We start from the raw sequence: 25,610 nt of genomic DNA, 5'->3' as shown, positions 1-25,610 counted from the left end.
CTTTGCAAATTATAATTTGTACATAACTTTTTTCTCCAGATACATGCTAAATGTTATGTGTTTGATTTTTTGTTTTGTTTTTTAAATCAGCCGAACATTCATTGTTATCATTTTTCCTGACTAATTGTATCACGGTCCATTCACTGGCAGTAGTTCATTTTCTAATTTTCTGAAGTTGGCTAACAAATACAATATAGCTTCTATAGTCACATTTCTAAAATATTTCTACATAAAAATGAGAAACAAGCAGCAAACCAAACATGCAGGACTTCACTTCAAGAAAGAGGGGAGAGGCTCCTGTACGAGGGAAGGGCGGAAGGCGGAAGCGGGGGACGCACCCAGCAAGTGCTTCTCCTCGTAGTGGGACTCGCGCAGTGTGTACAGGGCGCGCACGGCCTTGTCGGAGTCCTCGTAGATGATCACCATCGAGCCGTACTCGTAGTAGATGGGACCGATGGAGGAGAACTTGTTGTCTGCAAGCAACCACACCTCAGGAGTGCCACTGTGTGGCTTCACACAGATTCAGTTGCTATGTTGCTATGTTTTTGAGATGCACACTGTATGACTGATGCTACTTGTACTATTGGTATCGACACTGAAGCTTCTCTTACATCCTAGACGACAGTTGTTTATTACTGGTTGTTACTCTTATGGTGAATAAAATGACTGCAAGACAAATTTTAAAAATCCAATGTTATTCCAAACAGGTAGGTATCAAAATCCACGTTAAATTGTAATTTATAAATATATATAATTTAAACACACACACACACACATTGAAATCATATTTGAACCCATTTTTTGGTCAATTTTTTTTTTTTTCATCAACCTACATAGGTAATATTTATCACCGCAGTACCGGCACTCACCCTTGCCCAGCAGCTCCATGAGGATGTTCTCGTAGTTGCGCTGCGACAGGTTGGGGGGCAGGTTGCCCACGAAGAGGGCGAGGTTGGGGCCGTGCGGGTCTTGCTTCAGCTGCAGGTAGAACCTCATGAGCTCCATCTGGCGTATGGAGTCCTTGCCGAGCTGCTTGACCAGCTCCCAGGGCCGCTCCGACCAGCTCAGCACGCGCTCCGTCACTGCTGCCGCAAGCCACGCGCCTGCTCAGCAGCGCTCGTGTTCCGGCCTCACTGACTACTCCGTCACAGTTCAATTGGCGATCGTCCAGCCAAACAGGCAAGAACGACTGGTATGTTTACTTATAATTACAGAGGAAAAAAAAAAGGGGGGGGGGGGAAGTAGCTTCACTTCAGATGGTTAGTGCTCCACCTGTATTCTTCCTTAAACTCAGCATACTACACACAATGTGTTACAGCATCTCAGCAGCTGTGGTAACTACACTAACAGTGAAGTGTAGGGGTGAAGAAACATCGGCGTTTGTCCATTGCTGGTTTCGCTGCATGTATAGAGAAACCTCAATAATGGACTAAAAAGATGAATATGCAAACATACAGGAAACAAGCCAAAATCAGCAACTGTAGTTCTTAAGAGACCTTCTGTGTTTATCTGTGCTGTTATTGTGGTTTCCAGAATATCTGTTTAGTATCGCTGCTGGGTTCATGTTGGTCACTGTGTTTCACTGTGTTGTCCGAGGTTTTTTTTATTTTATTTATTATAACAATTTTTCTAATAGATAACCACACAATGAATGAAATTAATATTAATATTTTCAACATATTAAAATATAAAATCTGATAAATTTAATTCTAAACATTATGAAAGTATAAATTACATATATTTTACACGTACTTTGAGCCTGGGGTTAATAAATTAAATGAGAACATGATTGTGAAGATGTGTTTGGGTGTCAGTCGCGGGGCCACAATGCAGGCCAGCAGTTACCTCCTCGGTCGAGCAGTATCTCGCTCATGCGGTAGTCCTCACACTTGCAGTTGTCGAGCCCGAAGCGGCCCAGCGACTCGCGAATCAGGTCGGCCACCGTCGTGTCTGCGTTCACCGGGAGACTGCAGAACGACTCCGACACGGGCAGTTTGCCCGGGTACACGCGCACCGACCCTGAGTCGCAGTCCCTGCGCAACCCGGCCGAGCCTCACCTTCCCGTCGCAAGTGCAACCTCACTTCGACTCAGCAGAAACAAAACACATTCAGCTTGATGTCGAAACTCATGAATCAAGTTGTGTTTGGTAGCCACCTGCATGATGTATCTTGCTGACGACTAAAAGGTAAAACTAATATGTGCTAATGATTTACATCAAACTATAAAAACTTTAGATAAATTTGAATTTATTATTATTTATCATATCAAAAGGTTTTATAAATAAAAAAATTACTTAAAAATTATAGTAAAAGCCCATACATCAATGAAAAAAAATTAATCAATTGCTCTCAATTTTAAATACCTACTGCCAAATATGGATGGGGATTTACACTAACTTTGCAAAGTGCTATGCCCCCTCGGAGCCAGATATGACTCCACTACCCACAACCCCTACCCTCTGCCCAGGCATAATCATTGGCACTGTACTTCATCATGTGGTGTGTGTATTAGGCCATTTTGAGCAATGTGTTTTCACCTGGTGGAGGAGGGGTGGGGGGCAAGTGTATTAGTCAGTGCCTCGTGCACTAAACATCAATTAAAATAATAATTGCTACTGTATATTTTTATTCCCAAGGGCTGTGTTATTTTCAGTTACAAACATATAAATAAGTAACTATATTTATTTATTTATTCATTTATTTATTTATCTATCTCCAGTCAGATTTGGACATTCTGAACACACCCCTGAGTGATGATAAATTCCCGTACTTTTTATATTTTAAAATACAAACACTAATGTAAGGGGTTTGTATCCATTTACAAGTACTATTGATCATGTTAAGTTTTTTATGCTTAATGGTTTCAAATAAAGGGGAACCAGTTTTGAATGAGTTGGGTCAGCCAATCAGCGCACTCACCGGCCAGATGCTCCGAGTACCCCGGGACATCATCGTTGCATGCTACTAAATTATGATTCTGATGGTTCTTAAATCTCACTGAACTCTTTATTCTATTCTCAGAGCCCACCTCGGGAGGTCAACAGTTGTATTTAATTTACTTGAAAACTACACGGGACTTAGACATTATCATGAAGGTATCGTCCAGACACGTAGGATTGGTACAGGCAGACCGTCATCATGTGCTACTGGTCGAATCGCTGATGGGAGGTTGGGGTATTCTAAGTCCCCATCTTTTTTCTGAACATGGCATGCAGTAATAGAACCAAGAACTAACTGAAAGTTTCAAGTATCATTTAATTTTTTTTTTTTCCATGATGAATGATTCAGAAATAGGTATTTTCAAGTTTGAAAGACTTTTGCTGTCGACCAGTGACTCTGTCATCCACCACTCCAATGACCAATACAGTTGTGACCAGTTCCTCTTTCAGGTTTTGCAGTTTGCAAGTCTCTGCTAGTTTAAAGACATCATTAATGAATGCATCAGCACCTTCCCCTTCCTGCTGTCTGTGTTAAAAAAAATTTGCTCATTCATAAATAAGGTTTTCATTTTCAGAAAATAAGGAGTCAAACCTAGCTTTCATGGCTGCGTATTTTTTTTTGTTTGCCATCTTTCGAAGCGAATGATTCTAGCATGTCGTCCGTCTCAGGTCCTATGCAATAACACAACATGTTGACTTGCGCTTCTGATGCTGCAATGCGGAACCTTTCAAAATGACATATCCACTTACTCCATTCGGATGGTGTGTGCAAATCTAACTTTTCTGGTGGCAGTATTTGAAACTGCAGTGCATTCACCATTGTGAAGACCGAGTCGGCATCATCGCTGTTCATCACTACACCTTTAACCGTACAGCAAAGTACACTGGAGATTAAACATCATCCATCCCGAATCAGTAAATCACCAACATTGTGTTTCCGTTAAAGCCACAGCCGTACAATGAGTTCAAACTCCTGACACCATGTAGTGTTTTAATACACACCATTTTCCATCATCATAGTTCTCTGTTTACTGCTCACGTCTCTTGCAGGCTGGGAAACCTGGCCTGACCAATATTCCTACACTACAGGAAAAAAAACTCTAGACATTTATATTGAAAATATTGAATCTAACAATACAGCAAGTATAGCAAATAAAATTAAACTTTTTCAATGGAAATAAAAGTACGTAGTACAAAAATCTGAAAATGTTATACATATATTGAATGAAGCACTAGTTTAATGGATGAACATAAAAAAACCAATATCCGTGAAATGGAAAGTCAGGTAGGTCTAGACTGACAGACGGCAGAAGGCAGGTGGCCGAGGAGACGGACTGAGCAGGAACCGCTCACGGGGCAAACAGGCTCACTTGACGAGGGGCTTACTTGAACCGCAGGAAAACTGCCGGCCGCTTGCCTTCCTTGCGATGCAGGTTGGCCACCGGGTTCGGATCCACCAACCTGACATTGCTGAAGCGGTTTTCCTCCGATGCATACAAGTCAGTTAAGTAGAATTTCCCTACAACAAAACACCACACGCTGATGGAGTACGATATTCCTATCGTCTGTTACCTCCAGGTCACAGCAATTAATTACAATAAAATATTTCAGTTATCGATACATTTGATATTCACTTCAACATCACGAAAATGTCCAACCAGTTAGAGTCGGGACTCCTTGTCCGCAGGCCAACAGTTCTCAGGTTTGATAACCAGACTGATCAAGGATTTAAATTGCTGGAAATTTCCTTACCAGGTTAAAAACTGTGGGATTGTGGCCTTTTCATCTTTGAATGGGGAAATTTGAAGGTCGGCTGTTACGTTAGGTTGGTTGCACTAATTTTATGCCCTAGCTCCGGCTAGACTCAAGGTAAAATGGTTGCGAGATCAACAATAAATAAAACCACAATTAAATTGAAAAATGACTTTTCTTTAACTTGGCTGCAGGTGGTTAAACTTATGAATAATGAAACTTATCAATTATTAATTTTTAATTAGCATTGGACTAAAAATAACGTTTGCATCCAGTATTTTAATCCTACTCATGCCCTCCAAACTCCAGGGTTGAGATTACTGCTTCTTACCCTAGAACCGAATAAAATACTAATCAGTCCAACCCTTCAAAGGCCAGACTGTCCATTTGCTTCTGTGGCTGTAATCCAACTCTTGTTTTCCCTTAGCACTTGTCCGTCGAGGAGGCCAGATCAGTGACACGGAGCTATCCAGGTCCGCCAACCAGCACCCTTCAGAAAGGCGAAGCCCCGCCCCCACAGCCAAATATGAGGTTTTTTGTAGGCAGAGTTTTAAAGTAATTTATTATTATTTTCATTATTATTTTTCGTTTCTGTGAAATTCATACATTGATTCATAATTTTCTCAGAACAGTATTCATCATCTGCATTGTCATGAGGTGCGTGATGACCAAAGCATTAATGCTTTTGATGAAATATTGAAAAGCAAAATATACCTATGTTGACTGTGATTCACTTAGTGTGCTGTTGTGTACCTCCTGCATTTCCTAATCCCGTTGGTACTTAGCCAACACCCCCTTCCTAAAATGGGAACACACATTTTTTCTTAACAATAAATGTTTACAACACTTCTTGCAAACTTTTAGACATTATAGCACGTAGATAACCTAAATACTCAGGTACTCATGCAAAGACAGTTTTTTTTTGTCTTAAATATACTGCATCAAACTAAAACTTACGTTGCAGCTGAAAGAGTTTGCATTGTGGCCTAGTTATGCTACATTTCAAACAAAATAACTAGGTATTTTAATATTTCTTTGTGTGTTTCCTATTAGAGACTGCTTCTCAGTGAATCAACATATAAGTCTGACAAAGTGAATTGTACTTTGTCCAAATTTAGTCTTTAAAATGTACCAATAATCTGAGGATGATATTGCACCAACACTGACTAAAATACCGAACGAAGCAGGCACCAGTCGACTGACCTGGATCCTTGGTGATGTGGAATGCTCGGAGTGCGGCCGTCAACAACTGCTCCAGGGTTGCCTGGCGTGATACCGTGATCACTCGGAAAATGCGTCTCCGGAAAGAGCTGTTCCCATCATACACCTTGATAAACTCTGGAACAGTTGAGGAACACTCACAAACTGATAATGATATAGTTCCCACGTAATTGGAAATAACTGAGTACTCCTACCTCAATTAGGGCATAAAAAATACTTATAAAAACAAATTGGCTGATTCCATTATGTTCCAATGAATAATAGATAAGTAAACACTCTATAATTACTTAAAAGTGCATGATTCATTAATAATACTTTGGTACAACACATACACTGACATTCATGAACTGAGTTTTAGACAAATTTTTTTGTGATTTTACATATTTGCTGATAGGCACACGTATTGACTACAAGATTTTGTACGAAAAATGCACTGTAAGAAATCTGAAAATTTATTTTTGGTTTCCTTACTTTTCTTGCAGTTCACGGCTGAGAGTTCACGGACATCTGACTTGTTCCGCATGCGCTCCTTGTATGATTTGATTAATTTTCAATTCAATTTTTTTAAATTAATGCGATCTATCAAATATTAACTTTCATTGAAAATACTGGTTTGAGAATCCTCCAGTTTAATCAAACTTTTGCACTCTTCGTAACAATAATGATCTTATTTATACATTTGATTTCAATTTTAATAAAACTGATCTTGAATCTTTGTATTATCCATTTGTTTAAGTCAGTTGCTACGAATTTTTTTGTCATTTGATATTTATTGTATCCTTAGACACACTTTGATGTCTTAGATGTGTTATACCTCCCTATTGTATGTATTGATTGTAGAGTATTTTGTGTTTTGTTTATTTTATATGTGTTAGAGTTATCTGAAATTGTATTTTTTTAGTGCCCTCCACCAAGGTTTTACACCATTATTTGGCATGTAACGATATTAAATTAATAAATAAATATGATTCCTGACCAAGACTAATGTACAAAAGCAGACAATATTTTCCTGTCTGAAGCAACTTTTTAACCTACTAAACAAAACACGATGAGTGCTCATGGTGTAGGTTAGGCCCAGGACTACAATGCTGCACAAACATGCTTGAAGCCACTTACCTTCGTCACGATCTTCCTTCTCCTTCTCCTTGCCCTTGTCTCTGTCCTTGTCCTTGTCCTTGTCCTTGTCCTTGTCGCGGGCGTGCGGACCCTCTTCGTTGTCGCGTGGCCGGCCGGCGTCCCCGCTGCTGAACTCCTCCGAGATGCTGCGCGCTGTAACCGCATCACGCGCGTCAGCCCCTCTGCCGGTGCTCCCTCGGCCCACACAGACAGTTGTGTTCTCGGGCGTGTGCGGGAGTGCGCGACTTCAACAAGTGCTGCGTGGTGCGAGAAGGTGCAATGATAGGAACAAGTGCCGGCATCGGCGGTTCGATAGTCGCTGCGCGACCAGCAATCAGGGCAGTGGAATGTAATATGTTAAACTACAATGGACACATTATAAAACACCAGTTAATTAATAAACATTGTTCAATGTGCATGACTACTATCTTAAACATGGCCTAGCTTGACTACCGCTCCTTTCACACTTTTGCGCGCGAAGATGACCCCTAGTGCTTGGTCGTCATTAGAGGCCTCTTCCAGTTGCTTCTCACCTTGCATACTGTGAAGTCTATTTCATCAGTTGTCACCACTCAGGTAATTGCAATAGCATAAACCTTTATGAATCTGTTTCCATCATCTCCGCGGCTGGCCCCATCTGCCCGGATCTAATCGACCGTTCACATAATTAATTAATTTTTGTTCCTCCGGGACCCGTTTCACGTAATACGTAATTTTGTCTTGTAACCTGGCCTTGAGGCATGATCCAGGTCTCACGTAATGTAGACTTTGAGAAGCCATGAGAATAAAATGAAACAAGACTCTTTTTTGCTGAGATTGAGTTTTAACTTACAAAGCTAATATATTATTAAATTTCATAATAGAATTACAGAAATAACTCTTTTTTAATAATGTAATTTAATTTATTTTTGGAACATAAAACAAATGTGAAGGCCACAGCCAAAATAATTTTTACAAACTACGTAGCCTACTTTGAAAATCTAATGAGGGTGTGAAGTTTTAGGGTTTAAATCTTAGAATATTTATTAAAAATTATTTGAAAATTGTTTTTATAGTAGTTAGTTCTGTAACTGTTTACCATAATTTCACGCTCCTTGCTGGTGACAAATTTAAGAGAAAATAGTTTCTCTTGAGGTATTATGAAAAAGTGAATTAAAACTTTTAGCTGGTGTTCTGCTGGGTTTGGCATGCTCTTGCAGCAGTAACAGGTTGCGAGGCAAGCCACGGACCTGAGCAGGAAAGCACGATGATTGTCAGGTTGGCAGAGACTGACGCAAACAGGTGGTGCGGGGAATAGACTCATTTGGCTCATCACTGCTGTTTCTGGTCACATGGCTCGAGCTGCGTTTCTCAACCTTTTACGAGTCAGTACACCCTTATACTAAAGACCTGAACTCTGCAACATACTACATATATTTTTATGCCTTTTTTTTTTTACAAATCATTATATATTTTTCTGAATTTAAAATTTTGAAAATCTTTATCAAACAACTTAACATTTCTATTCTACTACCTGCAATCATAAGTTAATTAATTTTAAATTTGTACCAGTTTTCATATGTTATATTAATTTTTTATCTACCATACCACCAAAATCTTTTGGCACACATACGGAGGCCCCACGTCATGCCAGGTGACGGGTATAGTGGTTGCAGTGAAGTGAAACCTTTGTTTAAGGATAAAGTCATGGTTCTCAGTGCAGTATCAGATATCACGAAAATATTTTAAATGTTCGAAGAGCTAGACTCATGTCTAAATAAACCAAAGTACTAGGACCTCCATCATACTTGCACATTCTCTGGCAAGGCTAAGCTGTCTGTGGGCAGAACAGGCAGCCACGGTCTCTGGGCGCAGACATTCATCTGATTCCACGAAACTACTAGCTCTTTTGACTTCCAACACTATCGTCTTCCTTCACCAAAATAATGTATATACTGCCTACGAAATCATTTGCAATACATGTAGCATTGAATAAATGTATGCTAAAATAAATTACCTAGAAGTCTTAATCAAAAGGATCCCACACTTGTAACAGGTTAATTTGTCATTGTAAATGTGTTTAAATAGTTAAAACTACAATACATAATTAATGAAGCCACCTTACTTAAAAATATATAGCTATGTAATAGTTTCAAAATTCCAAATCCACTGTGTGAAACTTGCTAGGTATGCACACTGTGGTTAATTCACGACAGTGAAGTAACTTGGCAGTCAAAACCAGGTTGCTATGTGCTATGTGCTATGTTCTACACAACACTGGCGTGCTGCAAGGAAGCTGGTTTTGCTGGCAAGACACGATGAGATAAATGCACGCTACGAAAGCACACGCGTGGGCATGCGTCGAGTGTCACCAAGTGGGTCGAGGCATACATACCTGGGCATGGCACTCACTCTCTGCTTCATTGCCGAGTGCTAAACAGCATCTCACTCTTAGTCTGCAGTACAGAGTAACTGTATACTGTACACTATACACTGTACACTGAACACTGTTGCCACAGTGATACTGCTTGGCAACATAGATAGTTATGTTCAGAAATTAATCACATGGCTTATTTACACAATGAAGTTTTAATCCTTTTAATTTTTGTTTTTAATTTTTTTGATTTTTTCAAGGTATGAAATAGTGTCCTTTTATTTTAACATTACAGTTGTAGTCATTTTGGAAACTCTAATTCAATACTAAGTGCAATTATTTCACACTAGTACCTAACTATTTGTAGTAGTAATCACTATTAATTGCAGGCATTCCATTAAATTATGTGATATGCTCGAATAGAGCCCACATGTTAATGAATTGTAAAAAAAGTTTGTTTGTTGACAAAAGTATTTGAAACTAAGCAGGCAACTTTTGATTCTGACTCATAAGTAAAAATTATATTATGCTTTTGATGAAATATGTGTAGATTCCTTATCCCAAATTCCATTAAAATTTTCTTTTACAGCATACATACAATAATTCAGTTTTTCCCCCCGAAAATTTTTTTATGACCTTACAGAAATGGAATTTTTTCTGAAACATTAAAAAGTTGTGCTCTATGGCCTAAATCTGGCAACAGTGCACACTGAAACATGGACAGCGCTAGAGGCAGAAACTGTGTACTGGATGAAGAGAGTGAATGTCCATTACATTGCACACTGCGCACTTATCGGCAATAAAGATATTTTGTGTCGTAGGTATAGTTGTAGCTACCGAGTTGGTAGCACTGCTTTAGTTTGGAGAGTGAGTAAATGGAGGAAAAGAAGTGTGGAAGAAATGACTGTTATTATGTGAATAAAAGGATATGGTTATCAGCATGATGGCGTGTCGTTTTTTTGTGAAATAATAACAACAGGTTATGGGCCCAGAATGCTTATAACAGTCATGAGTGATCTTCGCACCAGAGATGTTTAAATTGTGTAGGCCGGCAACGTGTTTCTCTGCAGAGTGGTAATGGCGGCGTGGGAAGCTTCTGTGGAGTAGCGGTACCGGGGTGTGGTACACATTCAGTCGCTTTCGTCGTCAACAATTTATCGTCGGTGCTTGTTGACTCCGGAAAAATGGAGCAGCTAGGGATGAATGCCGTGGGAGCGATAAAGTTGGAGGGGCAGAAGAATTGGAACGTGTGGAAGTTCCAGGTGTCGGTGTTGTTGCGGGGAATGAATCTTTTTTCAGTTGTGGATGGAACAGACATTAAACCGGAAAAAGATCAAGGTGAGTGGCAAAAAAAAGATGCAAAGGCTCAGAGTATTATTGTAATGCGTTTGAGTGAGGATGCAATGATGCACATACTTACTTGCACCACTGCAAACGAGATGTGGAGGAAGCTTCTTAGTGTGTATGAGCAGCAGTCGAGTATAAGTGTACACTTACTGCAACAACGTTTTTTTCAGTTTAAGTACGAGCAGGGTTCTGACATGTCTACATATTTGTCAAAAATACAAGAATTGTGTCACTTGCTTAAACAGGCAGGAGAAGAAGTGTCGGAACAGTTCACGATTACAAAAATATTAATGTCATTGCCAGAGAGATTTGGTCACTTTGTGACAGCATGGGAATCTGTAGAAACTAGTAAACAAAAACTTGATGACCTGGTGGCACGACTACTAGTGGAAGAAGAGAGGTTAAAGTCTAAAATCAAGGATGAGGATGTGGCTATGGTGGCAGGATCATATAAAGGGAACACTGTCAAGAAGACAGGGGGATTAAAGTGTTTCAAGTGTGGATTCTTGGGACATGTGGCAAACCAATGCAGAGAGGATAAAGACTTACGAAAGTGTTTTGAATGTGGCAAGAAAGGACATCTGAAGTTTCAGTGCAAGCAAAGGTATAGGCCTAAACATGAAAATGCCTTTGTAATGTCAGAAAGTGTATTGCGTAGTGTAAGTGATTTGGAGGACCATAAAAGATCCACCTCTTGGATCATGGACAGTGGAGCAAGTGAACATATGACATTCGAACGTGGCCTCCTCATGAACTTTACACCAGTATCGAATAAATGTGTTCTCGTTGGTGATGGACGTAGTCTTCAGGTGAAAGGTATCGGACAAGTTAATGTGAAAGTCTACAATGGACAGAATTATGTGCAAAGTACCTTGAACCATGTAATGTGGGTCCCTGAGCTGAAAATGAACCTATTCTCAGTATCAAGTGCAATTGAAAAGGGTCATACTGTTAAAATGGCTGGCGATCATTGCTATGTATATAAAGACAGCCAGATTCGTGCGGTGGCAAATAAGGAGGGAAATTTGTATATTCTGGACGTAATCATGGAACAAGACTGCTTAGTGGTGGTACGCTCGTTGAGAGAGTGGCATGAAAGTTTATGTCATCAAAACCTGGACTATGTGAAAAGTGTCTTGAATCAAAACAATATTAAGTACTCAGACAACAGTGAGTCATGTGAAGCATGTCTGGAGGGAAAAATGAAGAAATTACCATTTGGTGAAAGCAAACAACACACTGATGCTCCAATGCAATTGGTACATGCTGATGTGTGTGGACCAATGGAGGTAGAGTCTGTGGGAGGGTCTCGATACTTTCTGCTACTGAAAGATGACTACTCAAATTACCGGCAAGTGTACTTTCTCAAGAGTAAATCGGAGGTGTCCCAGAAGCTGAAATACTACATACAGTTTTCGGAAAAAGCTACAGGTCTGCCTGTGAAAGTGCTTAGAAGTGATAATGGGGGAGAATTTGTGAATCAGGAAGTGAAAGCGCTGCTTGAGGACCATGGGATACAACACCAGACAACAATACCTTATACACCAGAGCAAAACGGAAGAGCAGAACGGGACATTCGCACCTTAGTGGAAGCTGCTAGGTCAATGCTCAGTGGGAAAGGGCTTAACAAACAGCTATGGGCAGAGGCAGTAAATACAGCTGTGTATGTGTTAAATAGGACCTCAAAGGCTCGAGAAAATAATAAGACACCATATCAAGTCTGGGAAAGGAAAAATGTTGATTTGACAAAACTAATTCATGTGTTTGGAACAGAGGTATTTGTCCATATACCGAAAGAAAAGAGACTGAAGTGGGACCCAAAAGGAGAGAAAGGTGTTTTTGTTGGTTACGAAGATTCCAAAGGGTATCGAATTTACTTCAAAGACAAGAAGAAAGTTGAAATAAAAAGGGATGTGGTGTTTGTGAGACTAAAGGGACGTGAAACAAGGACTGAAACTGAAGTAGAAGACATTGAAATGATTGGCTTAGACCTGACTCAAGAAGATGAACAAATAAAATCAAATTCCAGTACTGATGAGGAAGACGTACAAAGTGAAGGAATGTCTTCTCCCTTTAAAGGTTTTGAGGATGCAGTGACTGAAGGAGACCAAAGAAAGGGGAGACCAGTTGAAGTGTCAAGCAGAGAAACCTCCAAAGATAAGCCACCTAAAACAGCAAGTGGACGGAGTGTAAGAAAGCCAGCGTGGTGCTCAGAGTACGATCTAGGACTCGTAGCAACTGATGCGGTACCGAAGAGTTACAAAGAGGCAATGAATAGGGAAGACTCACAATGTTGGAAGGAGGCAATTAAGGCCGAGCTTCAGCAGTTACATGAAAACAACACTTGGACGACCTTACCACAGGTGCCAGAAGGAAAAGAAGTAGTTAGTTCAAAATGGGTGTTCACAAAAAAGGGGACTGAAACTGGGGAAACTAAATACAAGGCAAGACTAGTGGCAAGAGGTTTCGAGCAAGAATGTGATGTGTATAACTTGTACGCTCCTGTGGCAAAACTTAAAACTTTCAGAGTGTTTATGAGTGTGGCCACCAAACTGAACTTACCAGTACAGCAAATGGATGTATGCAGTGCATTCCTGAACAGTGAAATTGATGAGGAACTCTATTTGAAATTACCAGAGGGTGTAAATTCAGAGTATCCTGTTGGTAAACTAAATAAGTCTATTTATGGCCTTAAAAATGCTCCCAAATTGTGGAACTCAAAATTTGATAAAGTAATGTCATCACTGGGTTTTGTACGTTCTGACAAAGATGCATGTGTTTATTCTAAATGTAAAGGCAACACCAAAACGTTTTTGTTGGTGTATGTTGATGATATTCTATATTTTGGAAATTGTAAAAATGAGCTCAGTCATCTTAGAGATGCACTATGTAACACCTTCAAAATGAAAGAGCTGGGTTGTGTAAAAAGGTTTCTAGGTATTGATGTTGAGCAGGATTTAGCTAGTAATCGTACAACCATAAGTCAGAAACAGTATCTGCAGAACTTACTTGAGTTGTATGGTATGTCAGAATGCAAACCTTTGTCCTTGCCCATCGACAGAAACTTCAAGTTTGAGTTATTGAAAAAGGAATGCTCAGAAAATGAGGAAATAGAGTCAAAGTGTAGAAAATTAGTTGGATCCTTAATGTATGCTGCAATGGGATCAAGACCTGATTTGTGTGCTGTTGTTACAATCTTAAGTAGATATCAGAACTGTGCAAGCACTTTACTTTACAAACTTCTGCAAAATGTTCTTAGATATATCAAGGGTACTTTAAATATGTGTTTAAATTACTATGGAAACAGGAATGATGATGTAGTAGGCTATGTGGACAGTGACTGGGGAGGCAGTGATGACTGTAAGTCTACAACTGGTTGTTGCTTTAAGGTTTTTGGCTGTACTGTTATCTGGTTTTCAAAAAAACAACAATCAGTGGCTCTGTCATCCACTGAAGCAGAATTTGTTGCTCTTAGTCAAGCTGCCAGTGAGGCTTGTTGGTTAAAAGACTTGTTGCATGATTTTAAAATAGAAGTTGGTCCCATCACTCTGTTAGAGGATAATCAGTCTACTATAAAGCTGGCACATATGGCCACTGACAACTCTAGAGTCAAACATCTAAAGATTAAGAAGTGTTTTGTAAAAGAGAAACTGTTTGAAAACATCATTAGGTTGGACTATGTTAATACCAGTGACCAACTAGGTGATATTTTTACTAAGCCTCTTGGTGGTGTACTGTTTGACAAATTTAGGAAAAGATTGTTTGTTTCATAAAAATATTTTATTGAGGGGAGGTGTTATCGGCAATAAAGATATTTTGTGTCGTAGGTATAGTTGTAGCTACCGAGTTGGTAGCACTGCTTTAGTTTGGAGAGTGAGTAAATGGAGGAAAAGAAGTGTGGAAGAAATGACTGTTATTATGTGAATAAAAGGATATGGTTATCAGCATGATGGCGTGTCGTTTTTTTGTGAAATAATAACAACAGCACTGAGGGTGAGACATGCTATAGGCATGTTCCATTTAGAACCCTGAGGTGACACCAAAGGAGAAATACTCAATCAAAATGGGAGTACCTCTAGAAAACTCAATGATCATAACATCTGTCGAGATATAAACTTGCACATGTATGATGGAAAAGTAAAGGATTCTTATATACTGACATTTCTACGTCATCTACATTTCTACATCATCTGCATTTGACCTCTGACACAAATGTCTTCCAGTAACTGGTCTTCGTGTGAATGGTACTACGAATCGGTGCACTAAAATAACAGTCATATACATCATGAACTCAACTAATTTATACTTATTTGCACGTGTATAATAATCCACAGTGTGATTACAGACACATTGCTCATAAAGTAAGAGCCGTGCTAGAGTCACAGAGGCAAACACTGCCCCGACTACGTGACTGTAACGTAGAAGCGCAGCGCGCGCTACTCACCTGAGCAGAGCGTAGCGGCAGCCACATCCGGGGCGGGAGAAGGCTAGCCATGCTCCAGGCACTAAGCTCACAACACACAGATAGAGAGAGAGCAGGCAACAAGAACAGCGAGTCATCATGCAACATGCTTGCTCCTAGAACAACAACACATATCACATCACACATTGTTGCCCACGGTGTGCATTCTTCACACATCGCTACGCAGTCCTCTGTCGTTAACAAACTCCTTGTGACATTTGTTTACACCCCTCACATTCCATCGTACTCGGGCACAGACTTTAAATAAATGGATTGTGTGACCAGGAGATTTTAACACGGGTCAAGGGGTCGTATCCAGGGAGCTACTGTGTAACTTCTGCATTTGGCAGAATTGGCTTTGCTTACACCTCCAAAGCCAGTCCATAATATCTATAGCCTATAGGCATTACCCAAGGACAGCTGTAGCGTCAGCTAGGCGCAACACTTTGGCACACGTTCACACAGTCTCCCAAGCCTGCGTAATGGGCACTACATGGTGAAACCTGTGTGTATTTTATTGTGTGATTTTGGGCACTACATGGTGACCCACAAGTAGTGACATAAACCTGTATGGGGGAGGGGGGGGGGGGTTTGCAGTAAACATAATTGTATGTAAAATAAATTACGTTAGCGAACATATTCTGTAATTAATGAAATGAACTAAAATGGTCTTAACAAACAACTGCAACACTAAAGAAGAACGTGTATTAACTCCTCTCTAGAATAACTATTTGCAGATCAACAAAAGTTGATATAGTTTCAAGGAAGTACCAAATATGCAAATATAAAATGATGCAACCTGCTACGAAACAGGACACACTGTACTGAAATGGAAACCGAGGATGAGCTGGCGGCCGGGCTCAGTCGGGGCTGGATTGCAGACTGTGTGGAACCACACACCTCTCACTGGACACGGGAGCTCATGTGCGACGCAGGGTCGCCCACGCATGTGCGACCCATTTATAATGACCACTTTCAGTTAAATAGAGTATGTGATATCTTCCTCCCGTTTGCCTTCAAGGCATTTTAAGTCAAAACACTGTTGTAAATTTTGTGTATAGTGACCCAATAATTTGTACTTTGTACGAGTGAGATCTTTTGACGTCAAATGCACACCTCCTAGGCACATGCATCGTGATTCAACCATCAGCTACCTCTTACCTACACTGTAGCTGTGTGTACCATCAAACAGGATTTTGTGATTTTCAAAACAACAGCCATAATCCTAAACAGCATAAATCCTTCGAACCCTTTTGCTCCTATACAATTGAAAAATTCACTTCACTTTCCAATTGTAGATTATAATTACGAGGTTAAACCCCTCACCCTCCCAAACAAAATAAAAGCGAGTGTTACAGTCATAAATACGCACGTACACAAATTAAGACTCTTTAAAGCTATGTCAGACTGTTAACCCACAAATTGCATGTTTCAGTTGGCAGTGTGTCGTAAATCCCCGAACCATAAGGCCCTGTCGCACAAGATTGGTTGCGAGAAGGATAAATGTATGATAAAGACTGGCACCAGGCCGCATACTGCACACTGAAAAGGTTACGGAATACGGCTAAAGTACTACTGGAAATTGAAATTACAGTTACAGAGATGCCTTGCAAAAATTGTAATTAAAGGAAAACTGTACTGTAGCTACAATTTTTACATGTTGACAACATAAATACTGCCTTACTAACAAAATTCTCAAAAACCAATTTGGGGCGGGGGAAAATGTTTACAGGAATAACTAAGTGAGCATGCAGCAAGTGCAGCAAAAGTTATGATTTAACATGTTTTATCTTCAAACCATGTTTAAGTTACCTTGAGAAATACTTCCCGTCAACACTGGTGACAAAAGTAAATTTATTTTAGCTGTTTTCATAGTTTAAACAAAACAAATCATAACTCAATGAGAAGCTAGTTATTTTCTATAATTGATACAAGATACTTACTTATTACTTTATATTGATAAATGCAACAACTTAGCCAATAAAATTACAGTTAAGTGTGGACAGAGACTGCGTAAGGCAGAGCTGAGATATTTTGGCGAGGTTTGTCATAATCACAACATTAAGCAGCAAAGTGAAAGGATTAGCTGGATATGGATATATAAATATATATATATTTTTTTTAAGTACAATGAATAATGAATAAGTGTTAAATTAACTATTTTATTTGTGCCAGATATTATTGTTAAATGTATGATAAATATTTTAAGTGTTAAATGTACAACTGTAATGCTATTACCTGTGAAACTTATAGGTATATCTGTATGAATTGTGTTATGAAAAATTATGTGTCATATTATGCCAAAGTGACGTGTATAGTTCCCAAACAGAGCTACGCTCTCCGGAACATTGTAAAATTAAAAAAATTAAAAGTCACTCACATTTTGATCTCGGTCTCTCCTTATCAAAATATAAAATTTAAAAAAAATTAATAAATAAATAACAACACTACATGAAATACAGAGCCTTAACTAAACCACTCATGCCTTAGCAGTGTCACAACTCTAAAACATTTACAACATAAAATAATCTGGAAGAATAAAGGTTGCTGTAAAATGTACTTAAGTCACTTTTTATTTTACTACTTTGAACATGATTTGTTGAAAATAGTTTAAGAAAAAGTACTATGCACACAATATTTCTACTTCTCCCTGGCAGTGAACTCCAACAAGCTAAGCTTCCTCTGTTGATGTCTACGGGTGACAACTGACAACTTCAGGATTAGTAAAGATCGCAGGCTTTCACAGCCACTGTCTAGAGTTGCTTGGCTTCTGGGTTGTAGCCGCGTCGAAGGCGAAGATATCACCGACGCTGCTGTCGCCATCATCAGGGAGCAGTTACCTACCGCTGCTACAGCCCAGAAGCTGAGCAACTGCTAACTTCCCGATTGTTTCCCTTTTTTCTTGCCTCCTCTGGCTCACATTGTGTTCCTTTCATTACAGTAACCTGCAGAGCACCTTGGTTTACGTTTCTTTAATCAAACGAAAAAAAATGACAGTCAGGCAACTAATTACCAGAGAAAAGTTGACATGAGCTGGTGCTGGTAGAAATACAGAAGTGAGAAAAAAAACATAAATACACAGATCTCAGTCTTCTCTGCTTGGAAATAAATTGTGAATCTGTGCGAAATAAATGAGTTTTCTTTTTGTTGCATATGTTTTTCTATAATAACTAATTATTAAGTAATAGTGTTACTAATTATTTTCATTTTAATTTTTCTTCCATCCTACTGTTGTCAGTACATACATGATTCAGTGAGAAAAGTTTATTTTCAGAATAAAAAAAATGCTTCTATTGAAATACATTTTGAAATACTGAACTGGAACATGCAAAAGTCAAGTTGAATGTACCCAAAAATATTATGTACAACTGTTTTCCCGGTTACAAATAAAAATGTTTCTTTAGAAATAGTGGCTGAGTGTCTACTATAGTGATGGGCAGAATGATTCAATTGACCGAATAGATTCATTTGAATCAGTTTGTATAATGATTCATTCAAAAGATTTGTTCATTTTGTTCTTTTAGTTCTGATGACCAACAATGAGATATGACACATCTCAACAGTCAACACCAATTAGAGCATCCGTCACGTCTGACGGCTGATCTTGTTGCCTGGTTGGTTATCGCAATGTGGGTGGGGTTCAGAGAGCTGACGTTCTAAACGTCTAGTTGTTAAAAAAAATGTGCGTGAATATATTTCAAGCTCTCACAGATAATTTTAGCTAACAGAACCTAGACAATACATGAATAATAATAATAATAATAATAATAATAATAATAATAATAATAAATGTAATAAATATTTGTTGGGATGCTAAAAACCTTCTCTCTAATGTTACCCCTTCTCTTTGCTCTTGAGAATAAACCCACACTGAGATTACTGATTACTCTGACTCCTGATGCTATGAGTCATTGCACAAATGAATCGGACTGGCAGGTTTGCTTCCTTCATTCTCTCTACATTTTATATCGTCCTGAATTATGTTCAGCTTAAGAGCTGTTGGCTCTTAAAGAACAGATTCTTTACATAGCAAACATATCATATGCTTTTGTTCGCTCAAAGATTAGTTAATTTTGAACGAATCATTCATGAATGACACAACACTAGTCTATTATCAAAGTTTTTAAACAACGTACATTCAAATAAGAGATTGTTACTGCTCATGCACGAAATATTGCGTTGAAAGTTCTGAGAGTCTGGTCCCTCTAACTGCAAGCAACTAGTGCGTCTCGTGTCTGGGGCTGACCCCGAAGGTCGCTCACTCCGTTTGCCTCTGCGGGCAATGCTACTGCTACGATCGCTATCACTACGGCCTGGCAGGTGTTCGCAGTCACATGACCTCATGAGTCGCTGCTGCCTCCTGGCGACCCCCTCTCTGTCCCGCGTCCTCTGTCCGAACCTGAACTGAGCATTACGCAGAGTGCACCAGTCAACACTGAACACTTCTACACAACTTACAAGGCTACTCTGGTATTCTTAAGTTATCCAATATTATGTGTACCAAGCAAAATAAAATAAAAATATTAAGTGGATTTATAAAAATTAATTTAATACTAACAATTAATTGGCAACTTAAATACAAAATCTTTAACAAATAAAAAAAGCTGATAGTTTATGACAAACAACTCAGCAGCTATGAAAGAAAATGCAACAGTAAAGCACACACTGAACTTTAGTTTGAAGCAAGTTAATTAAATGTAACAATCACAGAACAGGAAAGGCACAAGTCAAATGCTAAACACTGAAAGCTGTGCCTAACTGCACACAAAAACAAACAAAATCAACTGGCTCAACAAGGACAGTCGCAGAAAATTCCATTGGTGTTGTACCTAATTTCAGATGGAAACCTCATCCTTCATAACAGAATCCAAACTACTATGTTAACTTCAAACTGAAAATTAATTTTATGTTTTGCCTATACAGAACAAGCCAAGCATACAAGTGGTAGAGTACTCTCAATTTTCATATGAATAATCATACAGTATTTCTGTATAATTATACATTATTTCGGACAGAGTTCTTCAATTAAAAAAAAAATGTATATGGGGTGCTACAAAATTGCTTAGGGTAAATTCCTCTTCTTTACAAAAATAACATGTTTAAGGTTGAAAGCAAAATTTTTCTTATCGTAAATCTGTTTACAAAAGAATTAAAGGAAGGAAATGAAAAACTATATTTTACTTGAAGACCTATGGATTAAAAATACAGCCCTCTGAAACTTTCAGTATTGGTAACTGACACATCGCTGACCTTCCAAGGTTCAGATGTACGGAACACAAGAAAACTTGCTGGCATATTGTTCCGAGTTTCAAAATGCGGTAAAGAATGTGTGGTGTGTACATGCAGTGTCTTAAGCCATTGCTTCTTTAGCGTCCAGATAATAAACTTAGAATGACATGAAGGGCCTAAACAAAGGCTCTAGGAGCACCGGGGCAATGAGGGTGACTAGGCATCCTGCTTACATCAGGGCTAAAAAAGTTAGTGAAAATCTTTCTTGGTGTACAAACACATACTTTCTAAATGCAAAACTACTGTACAAAAGAGAAATTGCTTTCGTCAGACACTTTTAATGAATCTTAAACGTTCTGTACATGACAAATTAAGAGGATTGGTGCAGGGTAAAAACGAAGGCCTAAAAATGCACAACTTTGTGAAAAATTGTTTACAGCTGAATTTTTGCAATGTGATAGAGTTGACTATGCTTAATAATATACCATAGGTTTAACACCATATACCTTATGCATCACACAGAAAAAGTATATTTAAGTCCTAAATGATGTTATCTCACAGCATTCCATTAAAATTGTTTTATTAATGCATTTACTACAGTAGACTCTAGGTAAAGAAATCCAAAATATTATTAGAAACGATTTTGTACACAACCATGTCTACAAAAATCTCAAATTTTATTTTAAAAATAAAATATAAAATAAATGGTCTAGCGTAAGTAGTAGATCGCTAGAGCGGCCCGAGCATTGCCAAGTGCACCGTACCACGCCAGCTCCAACGACAGTAACACGGAGATTGGCCCTGGGATATATTTTTAATTTATGGTTCTCTATTATTGTCTCACACAACCTTTTATGAAATCAAAATGTAATATGTGATTCCCCTCGGGAAGAGGGCATGTAGCTGGTAGCTCTCCCACTTGGTCGCGAGGCCGGAAGTTGCCGGACTGCCCCGGGCGTCGCCGGAGGGGGGCAGAAGCAGGGTGGGGACGGCGAGGGAGGGGGGGTACTCACGCGACATGGTCTCCTTGCGGCGCACCTGCACCCCGATGATGGCCTCCATGGGCACCTCGGTGCGCGGGATGCTCACAGCGTGGGGCGGCAGGTAGATGGGCTCCAGGTTGCCGAAGGTGCACTCCACCGGGATGTTCTTGTGGCACTGCGCGTGGCACTGCAGCCACCAACCACAACCACAACCACAACCACCACCGTCACCTCCACTGGCATTCACAGCTCAGACAAACATAGAAAATATGATCACAGAATGATTCTTTCAATTGGGAAGATTGATCTAAACCATCATTTTGGACATACACCATTTTATTAGTTTGCGCTGTATGTCACACAGAAAACCGAATAACGGACAAAGAAAAAATGTGTGTTGTCCAAATTGTTGTGTGTCTGTATTTACTGTTTTTTTTGTAACTGTCTTATCCTTGTCAGCCCACTGTGGTCGTGTGTGCTGTGATATTTTTCCAACTCCTTCCACAGAATTCTCTGTGCTCTCTTTACATTTAACAGTATATTTGTATGGTCAGCTTTCTTTGTCTGTTCTTCAGGTTTTCTCTATGTCATACAGTGCAAACAAACAATGGTATAGGTCAAAAATAATGATTTGAATCAAAAATAGCAAATTTCTCACAGATTTTACATGCAGTAGTCCATATCTAACTATATGTTTACTAAGTAAAAAAAAAACTATCAAGAAGTTTTTTTAAATTATTTACTGAAATATGTTTGTAAGGTAACTAGGAAAACTTATTAAAATTGTCCAAACTTGTATGCTCATAAGTTAAAGGTAAAATGTTTTAACTTGTTAGGTGGGGAAACTTGTTGAATGAAAACTTCTTTAAAAGGGTTTGATTATAATTATTTTCTTTAAGTCTGTGTCAACACCTCATTTATATATTTTATGTGGATAATTTAAGTAAATAACTAAGATCCTGAATGATAAAGCTTTATGTTCTTGGATTTCCAAGACCACACGCCATAAACCAAGTGATGCTTCTGAAACCCTTTGTCTGTATGGTTCACAAAATATAATAACTACCTAAAATTTAGGAATTTTAGTTTATCTGGTTGTGCTTCATAAAACACCAAAACCTCAAAATTAACCCACAAAAGTGAACACATTGTCAAGAAATAGCCCATACAGATGATAGCTTCTACGTAGACATCTGCGTCTGCGATTATCGCTCAGCGGCAGTGCGCACATCTGTCTCGCTCAGCTTCGCGCAGACAATAAACACTTTCGTGAAATGAAAAAGTAAGAACATACTGATTGATACCTTGCACTCAAAAAAATACAACCTCATGAATCTCTAACCCACTCTACCTCTAACACAGACGTCTCACAATAGTAAAGCACAAACTAGACAAAAACTCAGCATGACCTAAGTGAACAGTCCACAACTACTACCATGTGACACACGGGGACTGACCGTCATGCCGCACCACTCGCAGCGCATGCCCGACAGGCACTCGGCGGACCAGCACGTCTTCTTGCACACGGCGCACTTGGTGTTGGAGGGCAGGTTGCCCTCGCGCCAGTGGTGCTGGTGCCGCACCGACGACAGCTCCTTGCCCGGCAGGTACGTCGCGTTCTCCTTGCAGTCGGCCACCGCAAAGTCCTGGCAGTCCACGTGCACGAAGTACTCGCAAACTGCAACCCCCGGCACCACGGCCCTCCACTGTCACCGTCCAACCCCACCGTACTACTACACACATTTTCACCGTTAGTTTCCTTGCGGCGATCAAGAATGTTCAAACATGAGCACAACTCACTAGTGCATGGAAAATATTTTTAATTCTTAAAGACTTTGTGACCCAGTAGATAACAAATTGCTATTATAAAAAGGGGGTTGTCTGTAAAGTCGGTTTACGGACGATAATTTTACGTGATGACGTCATAAGAAAACATCGATGAAAAATTGCATACTTTTTAATCTTCAAATATTATTTACAGTTTCTGCAAATTTAATTTAAATAATTTGTTTAAATATAATCACGAACAATTAATCAAAAATCCCGCCTTAACCTGTTTGATATTATAGAAGATTTTCTCGCACGGTGGTTGGCCGGTTCTTGCACGCTCTGCTCAGGCGAAACGTGACAATTTTTTGTGTGTGCAGCCGGCATTCATCGATTTATAAGACGTTATCACGTCAAAAACTAAAAGAAAGTTTGTTTCAAAATTCAGAGCCTGTTTTACCAGAAAACAAGGAAAATTATGCCACATAGAATGTACAAAACATTTTAAAATCATTGTTCTGACAATTTTTTTTAATGCAAAAAGGTGTTTTTTGTGACAATTTCAACTATGCATTAAGTGTGAACTCTGAAACAACCTGACCATTCTGTACACTGTTTCAGTCATAGGCGTACCCAGGGGGGGTGTTTTGGGGGTTCAAACCCCTCCCGAAATAAGACAAGAAAATTATGAACACTCATGTCATTCGAGCTCAATTTCTAAACACAGAGCAACGAGAGAAATAACGTCACCAATCTGCCCAATTGGTAAGTAAATGTAAAAAAATTTGAATTGCAATGGTTGGTTCATGATAGGTCAGTCTATATTCTCAAATCGCAGTGAATGGTCTGTGGAATAATCAGTTCAACTCTACTTTGATTATGTTTTAGATTTGCTTAGTAGAATTGGGCATTGAGTAACAGAAGTGATTGCAAACTAATTTCATACAAAACTCTATAAAACTATTAAAACATGGGGGGGGGGGGGGGGGGGGGGGGGGAGATGGGACTTTTTTTGGTCATTTTGTCAAGTCAGGTACTTTCATTTAAATACTGTACGTCTGTACGAATAACGCGAAGAAAATAGTTCCATTATCGCAAGGTGCGTAATTTTAAACGACTGTTACAAACATTGAATAGCTGAAAAGTAAATCTCTCACCTCAGTTGAAAGGGACCTCGTTGAGTGCAACGTGGTTTGAAGTTGTGTTTGAGTCAGTAGCTTAATGGCCTCAACTCAATGTGTAGGTGTTTTTAGCGAATATTGTAATAGAACAATATAATTTAATATATATATATAATATACTAGCTGCCTGACCCAGCTTCGCACGTCTATATCTATTAATGGGGAAAAATTGAGAATTAATATCCTATTTACAGTAATAATAAATGAAATAAAATGCAATTAATTTCGACAAAATTTTTTTATAATGCTTTGTAATGTACCGGAGAGAAAACGAGTAGCACCGATGGTTTCCCGATTCTCGAGCATGCAACGTACAACTTATGTACCCGTACTTCGCTACGGCAGTCTACAGGCAGAACACTTGCGCCGCTCATTATACATGCCCCTCCTTGTGGGTACGCCACTGCCGCACCTCAAATGGAAAAAAATCAAAGCAATGCTCGTTGCCATGGAGATGCAGAAGGCATAAACAATGCAAAATCCCGCTGTCCCACTGTTGCCCGGGCTTAACCACCCTTGGGAGTTGATTTTCGGAAAACGTCATCCTGCATAACATGAGGAACATTACTGTCAAGTTCAAGTCTGTAAGATATAAAATTGAAAAAAAAAAAAAGGGCAATTTTTGATATTTAAAGTCCCCGTAAAATTTCAACGGTGATGAGGACTGCACTAACAGTGAATTAGTTTTGCCATAGAGACGAATGAAGCATCAACAAAGCAACAGCCGTTGCCAAGGTGATTTTCCACCAAAAACTAGAATTTTGATATTTTACACCCCCAAAACTCCCAAAACTCCCTTCAAAAAATCATATCTTATTGAGCGTCTACATACATCACAAAATGAGTAACTATGCTATGTTTCAATCGGTTGAAAGATTTCAAGTCAATCGTAATGAGTCAGTCAGTGGTATTTCGCATAAATATATTTTTAAAATTAAATAATTTTACATAAAATAATAATTAAATCTATTCAGAAATATGCCTTGAATTTAAGAAAAAAATCGATCTAAGCGATGCCCATTGCCATGAAGACACAGAAGGCATAAACAATGCAAAATCCCGTTGTCATGGAGATGGAGTACCCACTGTTGCCAGTGCTTAACCACCCTTGGGAGCTGATTTTCGGAAAACGCTGTCATTAATCGAAATAAAATGTAGCCTATATGTAAAGTTGGACAAAATTACAAATATTTGTGCGAAATTTCATTAAAATCAATGCAGTAGTTTCTGAAATTAGCCCGGACAAACATTGTGACACGA

At 39.1% G+C, this 25,610-nt stretch overlaps 1 protein-coding gene across 4 annotated transcripts in view; it reads right to left on the bottom strand.

Annotated features, from left to right (window-relative positions):
- The window catches only part of LOC134543155 (diacylglycerol kinase theta), a 99,084-nt gene that overhangs the window by 37,596 nt on the left and 35,878 nt on the right, over nucleotides 1–25,610 (bottom strand). For 2 of the 4 annotated variants that reach the window (XM_063388015.1, XM_063388018.1), the window contains exons 4-11: nucleotides 22,860–23,080; nucleotides 21,433–21,589; nucleotides 7,029–7,181; nucleotides 5,895–6,029; nucleotides 4,326–4,458; nucleotides 1,846–2,033; nucleotides 870–1,085; nucleotides 339–473 (exon numbers count right to left, since the gene is read on the bottom strand). In XM_063388015.1, the coding sequence (XP_063244085.1) occupies nucleotides 339–473; nucleotides 870–1,085; nucleotides 1,846–2,033; nucleotides 4,326–4,458; nucleotides 5,895–6,029; nucleotides 7,029–7,181; nucleotides 21,433–21,589; nucleotides 22,860–23,080 (1,338 nt within the window). The remainder of the gene's footprint in view (nucleotides 1–338; nucleotides 474–869; nucleotides 1,086–1,845; nucleotides 2,034–4,325; nucleotides 4,459–5,894; nucleotides 6,030–7,028; nucleotides 7,182–21,432; nucleotides 21,590–22,859; nucleotides 23,081–25,610) is intronic. The other 2 variants (XM_063388016.1, XM_063388019.1) reach the window with 1 other exon arrangement.

The sequence above is a fragment of the Bacillus rossius genome (genome assembly GCF_032445375.1).
Source record: "Bacillus rossius redtenbacheri isolate Brsri chromosome 9 unlocalized genomic scaffold, Brsri_v3 Brsri_v3_scf9_2, whole genome shotgun sequence".
Lineage (NCBI taxonomy): Eukaryota > Metazoa > Arthropoda > Insecta > Phasmatodea > Bacillidae > Bacillus > Bacillus rossius.
The sequence above is the reverse complement of the archived record's forward strand: the minus strand, read 5'-3'. Positions and strand labels throughout refer to the sequence as shown.